Below are 11,795 nucleotides of genomic sequence, written 5' to 3' on the forward strand. Positions count from 1 at the left end.
GAGAACACTATTGATTCTTACATCTTCATGAGTTATTTTATGTATCATCCCTGGAGCCTTTTATTTTACTGGAATGAAGCATACACAAAAATAGAGGACATGCTGAGAGAATTCAGAGTTTAAACTGAACTTCTTTGATCATTTGTATAAAAGTTAAATCTTTACCAGTTAGCGTTGATTGCCCCTCTAGAGACTAGAGTTAAAATCTGACTCCACTTTAACAAATAATGAGGTGCAAATCGTGGAGAAATGGATGGCTTAAAACATATGTAGAGCAGGAGGTCTGAAACCATATATATGTGAATACAAACCAAAGATGATTTCTCGGGTCTTTTTATAATTATTTGAAGTTAAACTTATTTAAGTTCCTTCCCTTAATCAGTCTGTTGCTCTCTCATTGCTATTGTAGGTAGCTCAGATAGGGAATATAGTGACACATACACCAAATAATGTGAAAATATAGTATAAATAAAATTATCTCTTGTGACCTAAACTAAAAACAGTAATGGAGAAAAAAGAGGAAAGCTAAAGAGCAAATCAGCCAGAAATGTTCACTGTCACATTAAAAAATAAAATGAAACAAAGGTTTCTAAGACTGAAGTTTGAATATTTTTTGTCTAAGGGTGGGGACTTAGCCAGTGGAATTAAATACCAGGTTTCATATACTGAGGAAGATAGCCATACAGTGAGAAATATTTTTTAAGGTGTGTTTATTTGCAGCAAGGAAAAACTCTACTCCCAAAATACATTGTTAATATTCTTTTGCTCTGTAGAGATTTTCCTAGAGGGAGATGCTCTGCATCTTTATAACTAACACAAATATACTGATTCCTGAGATAGCTCAGGTTTTGTTCTGGTAAGACCCAGTTGGCGTTGGGCATTAGACAACCATCTTGGAGAACTGCCTTCCGTGACTCAGCGTCTGAGGGGCCAGGCTGTGAATTCTGAACTGTGTGACTGTAGACCACCCCGGCTCCCAGCCAGTTCACCTAACCGCCCTTTCCTCCCAGAGACTTCCTGGCAGGCAGCCAGGGTGCTCTCCCAGGGTCTCCTATTTCACTATATGTCATCAATTTAAACTTCTTCTGCAAGTAATAACAATCCTTAGAAGGTGTCAGAGGAATGTTTCCCCCCTCATTCAAAGACACCGGGCTAAAGAGTAGGCTGAGGAGGTACAATGGCTCACAAGTAAAGATCCGAGTGGAGGAATAGAGGAACTTCAGAAGTGAGTGGGCATGGACAATAGACAGGGCAAATAGGAGACCCGGGGGGCCGCAGAAAAAAATAAATAGCACGGAGAGCCAGACATGCTCCCCACATTTTGACATTGGCCAGAATCCCACAAGCCTCAAGAGAATGCTTTTCCAGACCTTTAGTAATTATAGCACTTGAGCTCACAGTTATTTTGTGAAGAACATATTTTTCTTTACTTTTGCACATAAGCAAATCGAGGTTCAGAGGAACTAAGTTACTTTAGAAGGTCACATGAGTTAATAACTGCTTAGGGAACCAAGTTTCCAACCAAACCCAAAGCATGCATCATTATCCCATTCTTCCTTCCGTATACTTTACCCACCAAGAACACTATTTTATAATCACTACTGATAAGATTTATTCATTCATATATATGTTAGACGTGGGGCTAGGCATTGGAGTATAATGGTGAGCTCAGATACAGAGAATGGACTCTACTTTGAAGATGAACATTTATCAAATAATTACACAAATGTCACACTGTGAGAGTGTGAAGTGCTGTCAAAATAGGAGAGAAATAAGTATTTGTTATTTGGGACTTTGCCTGAAAATTAGGAATGTCTACCAGAAAGCACTGGAGGTCAAGGCACAGCTTTTTATGAACTCTTGTATTCCTCTTTCTTTATTACATCAGTTCCTGTATACATACACCCAATATTTAATTTTCCATTTTTCACTAAGAGCCTAATGAAATTTTCAGACTTTCTAGATATATCAGATAAATTAAAAAAAAATTTCTAACATCAGTGACTACATTTTATTTTCTCTTAAACAAAACCAGGATTTAAAATAAAAGTAAGATATTAGGTGAAAATTTATTAAAAATATACTGAATTTTTCTTTCACATATAAATATTCTTTTTAGATTTTTTTTTAAAGTAAGAAATATTTAGTGATCACTTTCCATGGTCCAAACCCTGTAGGAATGGAACCCCAAACAAATGAGGTAACTGAAGAGCAAAGTCCAAAATGCTGTATTGTCTTGTCTCCTTCTTTCTCTTTTCCTTCGTGGTGTGGACTTTCTAAATATGTGGTATTCTTGGCCAAATATATGTAGATTTTGAAACTGCATGAAGAAAGATAGAGCCTCTTAAAATGTTTGCCTGGGCATAAAAGGAAGAAGCATTGCATGAAGACTGGACTATCAAAGCGTGTGCAGTCTCTCTGTGGAAAGCTTCTTATTTAGTTAGAGCCAAGCTTTACACATTAATCACACACAAATACATATCCACGCACATATATAGACAAATATAAAGTGATATAAAAAGGGGGTTTTCAGAATGAAAATTTATTTTTGATTGACTTTTTTATGAAATGAAAACATCATAGTGACATTTATAGCCCATAGCAAAGTCAGTATTTATTTTACATGTACTTTGTATTTTAGGATATATTTTATAGAATTTTCAGGGAAAGAATATTTGGGTTACTTTCAATGCATTTATTATTCTCAGAAAACACAATTTAGCCAGACTTTCTCTAAAACAGCAAAGAGAAAAAAGAATCTTTTCAAACCTTTTGTCAAAAAAAAAAAAAAATACATTGGTAATTACAAGCTTTCAAACTTAGAAAAGTCTAAGAAATCTGATTTAATATCTCATTACAACTTAGGTTGAATGTGAAAAATAAGGAAATCTGATTTAATATCTCACTACAACCCATGTATCTCGGTTTTATGTGAAAAATAAAGAAATTTCTCTGACATAAAGAAATGCTCATTCACCTTAATAGAAAACTTTTAATACGTTGATTTCTTCTTGTGTTAGAGAACTTTGATGAGTCCCTGATGACAGCAATCTGTATTTCTGTCTTCTTGGTTAATTTCAGAGCTCATTCAGAAAATGAAGGTACCTCTTTACCATCTGCCGACTCCTGTACCAGTCCTACTAAGATGGACTTATCATACAGCAAGACAGCTAAGCAGTGCCTAGAGGAGATATCTGGTAAGTGACCTGATTGATGCACAGGTCAAACTCAGAATTCTTGTAATCTCTCTACATAAGTCTTTTTTATTAAGTCATATTTGTGCTATACTGTTTTCCCTTAGGCATATGTGGACTGTGTACATTTCATGCTTGAGAGATGTTTAGATATTTGACTGTTCTGCTTAGAATGATCTCTTTGTTGTTCTGTAAATAATTCTGTAAAGAAGGGTAGTGCTCTCAGAGGCTGAGATTTTAAGTAATTGTTGCCCTCAGTCAAGTTGAATGCTGTCAGAGACAATCTAGAGAGACTTCTATTGTTAATAAGGCAGTACTTGAATGTATTTGCAGATTTAAAAAGTATTAATGATCAGGTGGGAATGTTAAAATTTCATGTCCAATCCAACCCTACTTTATCTTCAGTTCTGTATTATTTTGTATATTTCTGCAGAGTGGCTCTAAATGTGTATTCTGTGAAAAATCTAATTATGGAAATTTTTAAATTTTATATAAATAATGTAAAAAGATGCCATATGCAAATTCAAGGCCCAATTTGTCAGATTCTCAATATTAGTGCATTGTTTTTTCTAGGATCTGGATAAGCCTAGGCACATAGCGAAGGCTTTTGGTATAATTTTATTATATACAGGTCCATATTCACAAGGAACTAAGTAGGTTCTTAACACAATACACTGTTCCTAAGGAGAAAAAGTCCCTGATTCTGGGAAAGATTGAGGGCAGAAGGAGAAGGCAGAAATCAGAGGATGAGATCGCTGGACGGCATCACTGATGTGATGAACATGAACTTGGGCAAACTCCAGGAGATGGTGAGGGACAGGGAAGCTTGGCATGCTGCAGTCCATGGGGTCGCAAAGAGTCGGATATGACTGGGCAACTGAACAACAAGGGGGAAGAGGGTTTAAGAACATTTTATCTGCTTCCAAGTATAAGAATGCATAGACATAGACGTATGTTTGTTAGTTCAATAAATCTCTGGCTCAGCCCTTGTCTATTCCTAAAGAAAAAACTAAAAGAGCTATTTAATTTTTTTAAATTACCACAGTACTCCAAGGACTCAAAATACCGCTCTGAAGCTCATGAGCCTAACCATATCACAAATTTGGAAGTTAAGAAACGTCCTCACTTCATCAGACTTTAAACACTTTGGCAAGCATTAGCTGTTACTGCAGTATCCACCAGTGGATACTGACAACAATGACAGCGCAGCGTCCCAGGTGTTCCTTTTGGAATTAACATCCATGGTATCATCAGGCTTTAGAGTTTTCATGCGGGAATCAAAATGGGTCAGTGCAGCGTAAGGGCTGAAATGGTAACGCCTAGGCATAGCTATGAGGATGTTATGGGGGGAACTGCTTGAACAATTTGTAGATTTTTTTCAATCACTAGAAGAAGGCGCCGGTTTCCCATAGTTCCAGATAACCCCATGGTGATTGATGATATGTATCTGTATTGTGACTATATATTATTTAAACGTAGTGTGCTATGGAGATGTACATGTTTTACACATTTCTTTATTCATGAATGCCTTCAAATAGTATCAGTATGTCTACAAAATACAAGGACTCAAATCTGTAGGAGAAAATGCTTTTATTACACTTTGACTTCTGATTTTTATGTGAATTTTACAAAGAAACTTGTTTTTCTGAAATTAGAATATCACTCAGTATCTCTGAATCAATAACATGTTTGATTCTTTCTTCAGTTTTTTTACTCTTTTGAGCATTTGATCATTTTTTCATACTTCCAGCTAATATTTCTACTTATGTAAGTCAAATCATTATGTTGTACACCTTAAACTTATACAGTGATATATGCCAATTCTATCTCAATAAAACTGGAATTTTAAAAAATTTCCATTTAATGTTCTGATTTTAATAAAATATTTGAAAGTGAAATATAAACTAGACTTTAACATAATACAATAGCCTGACAGATTTCTTAGAAGGTATAATATTAGTTTTTATAATAATTATTGATGTAGAATCATAGATTTGAGCCTATAATTTAGATAGGAATATAATAAAAGAAAGAAAATGGCAAATAAGTGCTAAAATGAGGCTGATTTGATTGTGTCATTCTTATGATCATGTGTTTAAAGTGAGTCTGTAGTGGAATATTGAAAATTTCTGTCAATGCAAACTGGAGATTTCATGGAAGGAAGATACTTACTTATATTCAGTAAGCTATCATTGGAGTGCCATAATTGGAGAAATCTAGGTGAGAGAATACTGATAAAGCAGTGATGAGAGGATGACAGTCATAGGGAGTAGACCAGCGAGATGGCAAACCCTGGCGTGTCTTCTAATGATCTTGTCTTCTTATCCCTCCTTGAGGTACTTACTCTCCCGTTCGTACCCTAGATCTGGGCATCATCAGAATCTGCACCTTCTCTATAATTCCACTTGCATGCAGCCCACTCTTGCTCATGACAACCTCCTCTCTTTTCAGTGCCCCCCCTTCCATTTTCTGACAACACCACTGGTTCTAAGATGTCTAAATCATTGATCCCACTACCTTTTACTTACCCTCACCAAACTCTACATATCCTTTCTTCCTTCCTTAATCAGATGATTTCCGATAGTGACAGAATATGGTTTTACTTTTGCATGTATTCTTTACTCCCTTACCTCTCTCTTACTGCATTGTACCCATTGGATGAAACAGTAGACCTGGTGACATTCAAATCTTCACCTAGTCTGTACCAGCAATGAATGAACCTGGAGAAAAACACGCGACATGTTGATGTGATTCGCTTTACATTTATGACCACCAACCTCAACTGAGTAATTAATGCTGCCTGGCAATCATTCTGTATTTCTCTGGTGCATTTACTCTTGTTTGTCATCTAGGAACCATCTCAAGGTTTTGGATGACAATTTATACCTTTCCTCTGCTTCTCAAATCTCTAGTACCACTTAAGCAGAGAAAAAACTTTCACAAACCCCTGCCACCATAACTGCCCATGCCCAGCATTTATACTTATTTGTTGTTGTTCAGTTGCTAAGTCATGTCCGACTCTGTGACCCCATGGACAGCAGCACACCAGGCTTCCCTGTCCTGCACTATCTCCTGGAGTTTGCTCAGACTCATGTCCTTTGAGTCGGTAACGCCATCCAACTATCTCATCCTCTGTCGTCGTCTTCTTCTGCCTTCAGTCTTCCCCAGCATCAGGGTCTTTTCCAATGGTCAGCCTGTATACCTGCTTACTCCACTTTTACTTGAATTAGTTTCTTATCTACCTCTTTAATATCTCCCTCTATACCAAATCACTCTATAGCCCACAGGATGCTGCTCTCTCTCCAATCATAATAAAAAACAACAACTTTTGTCGATCCCTTCCACCACTTTCTTTCTCTTTCTGATTTCTCTTATTGCTACAGAAACCGCAAACTACACAAACACTTGATTTTATTGCTAAACCATGCCTTAGACTGGCCCATATAATATTTCTTCAAAGATAGTGTGAGATATGAGAAGGTAAATGTTCTAGGAAGTAGAAAAAATTAACTCTGGCTTTTGTATTGCTATTATTTAGCTGTTTGAATTGTTCCTTGGTTCCCTTTTTTATTAGGTGACTATAATAATGCTTAATAAACTCACAGAATTATTGTGAGATGTGGTTTTTATTCCATTCATCTTTTCAGTAATCACCACCAGTACTTTATAAATGCCAAGCATGCCAAGGACTGGGAAAACACATATGACTAAGACATGAGTTCTCCTATAGGGGAATAAGAGACAAACTTTAACACCATGAATAATTGAATTACTAGATTTATGGGAACAACTAACTTTGCTGTAAAGATTTATTTAGGGCTTAAAAGAAGATCACAGATGTGTATAGTAGAATTCTAATGAATAAAGAAATCGGCAAATAATATTCCAGGAAAAAATAACTTCAGTGACAAAAATTTGAAAACAAAATTACTTACCTTACTATTTCATCTATTTCTTGTTGTAAAATTAAGCACATTTTGGATTTTCTTAACCCACAGTTTCAATGCTAGTGTTACTGTTGAACCCTCACTGGTAAATGTTTCTGTGGGGACCTCGTACATGTAAATAATATAGAACTCCTCTGATGCAGTTAGTCTTGGCTGAATAAGATCAGATTTTGTGAATTTTTAGAGGCTATACAATTTGAAAAAGCATGAAAATAATTTTAAAAATACAAAATTGTATTGTTTAGAAAGGGGCTCAATCAAGTTAGATGCTCTGTATCTTAAATATCATTGGCTTCACAGTGGACATACCTTGATGTCCTGCTACAGTCTTACCTGACCACATTGCCACATCTTCTAAAAACAGTGCCTTGATTTTCTTTTTGGGAACCGACCATAGCCTCATCAACCTTTTTTCATGTGGTTCAGATGAAATTTAGCCAAGCAGATCCATTCAGAACAACCCGTTCTGTTGACCACAGTGAGTCTTTCAGGGTTGGACATGTGACCCAATTGAGTTGAATTGGAACCAGTGAGAATCAGTCTCAGAACTTTACTTGACTGTTAGGAAAGAGACCTGTGTTTTTCCACTAGATCCAAAGTTAATTGAAAGAAAGCTTGAAGGTGCTGGCAGTTACCTTCACCCTCCCGTGAAACAAATGTAGAGAAAACAGAACCTAAAGTAGGAGAGATCAATGTCTGATCTCTTGAACAAGCCATATCAGAAACTCTCTCTCCCTTCTTCCCTGCCCTTTTATGTTGTGTTACTCAAAAAAATCCCCTTCTATGCTTAAACAAACATTAAGAGCACCTCTATTGCATGACCTATGAGATGCATGACCTGTAAAGTTCTCTGATCCTGTTAAGAAGCCAACCTGAATGGTTCATTTTGAAAAGCAGAATTGTTAGAGGGATTCACTAAGTTACCTAGGAAGCTCAGCTTGTCATGTAACTCGTGTGAGTTTATAAGAACAGTGTCTTTGTGATTAAATGGTCCCAGAAGTTAAAAATGTAGTTAAATTGAGGTATAAATATAAATATCAGAAATGAATGACACTCAATAAAAATAGCATTTTCTAGAGGAATTCCAAGACTTTCACAGTTTGGAAACCTTCTATCCCTCCAAAGTCTCTGTGTGTTTCTCTCAAGTTTCCTATTGTTTCCCATGTTCTTGGGGAGCAAACTAGTAATACTCACCCAATCTAATGATGATGTTTCTATTAAGTATTACAGTCAGGTGATGTGTTTCATGTAATTTGTGACACAGAGAGAATGAGCTTCTTGCTTCCAGCCTATCCTTTAGGAGTCATGCCATGCTCTCAACATTACAAGTTCAGCTGAATTAATGGTTTAGATTTTACTGCTTGGCTTGGGTTTTGTTCTCTGTTTCATTGATAAAAAGAATTTGGCCTCAGAAACCATCCCTTTCATCAAGTGCCAAGAGATTCTGCCAGATGTAAAGTGAGCTCTACTTTTCATTCACTGGAATCATTTAGAAAGTTTTTAGATATTTTTTAGTACATATATCCACACATGTCCCTTGTTTTGCATAAGGCTATCCACCAATGTGTATCACATTTATTTAATCCACTTTTTGACCTTTATCTAGAATTTATATTCAACTGAAAAATGATGGTAGATGCCAAGCTGAAACAGAATCAGCAAGCCAATATGTCATTTGTACAGACGTAATTAAATATTTGGATAGATTCAGGAAGTAAGAATTTAGATTAAACAAAGAGATAAACTAATGGTTACATGTGTCTTTTTCTGACTTTATAGACTTTGTATTGAATAATGGGAAATACTTCATATTTAAGACCTTTGTAAATGATCATTTATCTTGCCTCTTTCTTGGATGTTTATAAAGACTAAGATGATCAAGCTCAGGTCATTTTAAATCAGTTTAGATTTTCTACTTAAATAGTTACTTTATAATTATGCTTACTAAAGAGCTCAAAAGCATTCCTTCCAGAACATTGTAGTAGCTATGTTTCATGTGAGGTATGGGCTAAATTAGAGTGATTCACATTTTCAGCATTGAATGGGCGTGTTTGTCTCTTATGCTCTGAGGCTTGCTCTTCCACCTTGTGTAACATACATTTAAACCATTTAATATAAATATGTATGAATACACCCATGTTTAAATGTACTCCCAAAGCAAGTAGAGATAACTGCCTCTAGAGAAGCAATAATTAGGTTCCCAGCTGTTGTTCAGGGTAAACTTAAGGACTTAAGGATATAGTTCCCAGAGGAAGAACTACTATAACTACAAGTTGACAGTGTCTTTAAACAAAGAAACAAAAACAAATGCCCTTTTGATCCTTTTCTCTATTAGGATTATGTCTTCAGAATAACCACCCCCTCATTATTGAATCCAGTGAGCTTAGCTACCTCTTCCTAAATTCACTCCTACAGGAAGATTATATGTTTTGCCCCACTGGATCAGAATGGACCATGTGGATTCGTTTGACCAATAATCATGAATGGAAAAATGACAGCCATTCTTGAGCAGGATCTGGTATTTCTCATCTCTTTTTCTCTCTTTCACATCAACATATCCCAGACTATGGGAAGTTGCTCTTTTAGTGTGGTTCTTAGTATGAAGGGTACCTGGATCAGAACTGCAGCCGACATAGAGTGGACATTAATGTGAGCAAAAGTGCATCCTTGTTAATGTAAGCCACTGACATTTCTAAATCATTTATAAATACAGTATAACTTAATCTAAGCCAGAATTTTTCAACCTTGAAACCACGGATACGTAGTCTGCATAATTCTTTGTTGGGTGGGAGGAGGTCCCCTGTCATTGTAGTATGTGTAGCAACATCATTGGCCTCTACCTTCCAGGTGTCAGAAACACCAGTCCCCTATTTGTGACAAATAAAACTGTCTCCTGATACTGCTAAATATCCCCTCAGGAGGACCCAGTTTAAAACCACTAGTCTCAGCCTATACATTCTTAAAGTGGGGTTCCAGAGCCAGCAGTATCAACTACATCACTTGGGAATATGTTAGAACTGCAAAGTCTCAAGCTCCTTTCAGACTGTCTGAATGAATAGGGCTGGGGATGGGGCACTGCCAGCTAAGTTGTAATAAACCCTCAGGTTCTGAACATTTAGGTTTGAGAACCGCTGGCCTAAGCTGACTGTTACACAAGTTTCCTTGTATAAAGAGAGGGCATCATTATTGCTTTTACTTATATATGCTCAACTCTTGATGCTTAAAGCATAAGAATTCCATTTTTGGTGAATCTGTAAGACTTTAGAAGATGCTACATGTGTACTTCAGCATAATACCTATCATACAAATTAATGTTTTCTAACCTTAACAAATTTACTCTGGTCTTGTAATCTAGTGATTCACTGTATCACAATAACTCCAAATGAAGAAAGAAAAAGCAAAACAAAACTCCAAAGTGGAGCAGCATTCTAATCTTTATGAAATGATGTAGGACAGTTTTTGGCTTCTGTGATTTAGCCTTTGTACCTTCCTTTTATGTAAGCATGATATATTTATTTATTATTTATTTCTGGCTGTGCTGGGTCTTTGCTGCAGTGCAGGCTTTTCCCTGGCCACTGCCAGCAGGACTGCGCTTTAGGTTCAGTGTGCGAGTTTCTAATTGGGTGTCTCCTCTTGTTGCAGAGCACAGACTCTAGGGCAGGCAGGCTTCAGTAGCTGCCACTCCCAGGCCCTAGGGCACAGGTTCAAGAGTTGTGGTGCTTGGTTGATCTGCGTGCAGCAGGTGGGATCTTCCAGCATCAGAGACTAAACCTGAGGCTCCAGCATTGGCAGGTGGATTCTTAATCACTGAGCCACCAGGGGAGACTTAAGCACATTTTATATAAACATAATTTATTTTTGACAAGTGGAGAATTGAGAATCTGTACTTAACAATTCACAGGTTCATTGAATTGCAACATTTTTTATCACAAATAATTGCTGTTCTTTCCATTTGATTCTTTTGTGTATCTCTGTACTGGTGGTCCCTCTTAAGCGTGAGCATAAGAAACAATTTTGCAAAGTACGTTATTACCATATGTAAAGGTGTAGGCAGTATACATTGTAATGATAATTTATATAGTTAGAGGATTGGGCATCCCCTACCCCCAGGCTGGGCCTTCCCTGGTGGCTCAGTGGTTAAGGATTCACCTGTTGATGCAGGAGACATGGGTTCAATCCCTGGGGTCAGGAAGATCCCCTGGGGAAGGAAATGGCAATCCACTCCAGTATTCTTGCCTGGTGAATCCAATGAACAGAGGAGCCTGGCAGGCTACAGTCCATGTGGTCGCAAAAGAATCTGACATGACTAAGCAAATAGCAACAACAACCTCTAGTTGAAGTTAGTAATATGAGGTGAAAAATCAGAATTAATTTGATCACATTAGCTCAGAAAATTATGTGCTAGGGAATTATATCACTTTGAATGACATAAATATTTTAATCTGTTTCTCCATGCTTCCCCCTTTTGGAGAGGAATGTTTACGGACAGAAACACTCTCATAAGCTTTTCCTTGATACTCTTCTCATTAGCTCTCAGTAGAACATGGTCTCTACTACACTTGATAAGTATTTTCAAAGTCTTCCTAAAATCAGAATTTCAGGATGCTAATTGTAACCAGTGCAAGATAAATACAAGAAATTTACCCTTTAGTTT

At 36.8% G+C, this 11,795-nt stretch overlaps 1 protein-coding gene across 8 annotated transcripts in view; it reads left to right on the forward strand.

The window, feature by feature from the left end:
• The window catches only part of NAV3 (neuron navigator 3), an 889,111-nt gene that overhangs the window by 695,837 nt on the left and 181,479 nt on the right, over nucleotides 1-11,795 (forward strand). For all 8 annotated transcript variants that reach the window (XM_070454242.1, XM_070454243.1, XM_070454238.1 and 5 more), the window contains one exon: nucleotides 3,082-3,197. In XM_070454242.1, coding sequence (XP_070310343.1) covers nucleotides 3,082-3,197 — 116 coding nt within the window. The remainder of the gene's footprint in view (nucleotides 1-3,081; nucleotides 3,198-11,795) is intronic.

Source organism: Odocoileus virginianus, chromosome 24 (assembly GCF_023699985.2).
Source record: "Odocoileus virginianus isolate 20LAN1187 ecotype Illinois chromosome 24, Ovbor_1.2, whole genome shotgun sequence".
In the NCBI taxonomy this organism is placed as follows: Eukaryota; Metazoa; Chordata; class Mammalia; order Artiodactyla; family Cervidae; genus Odocoileus; species Odocoileus virginianus.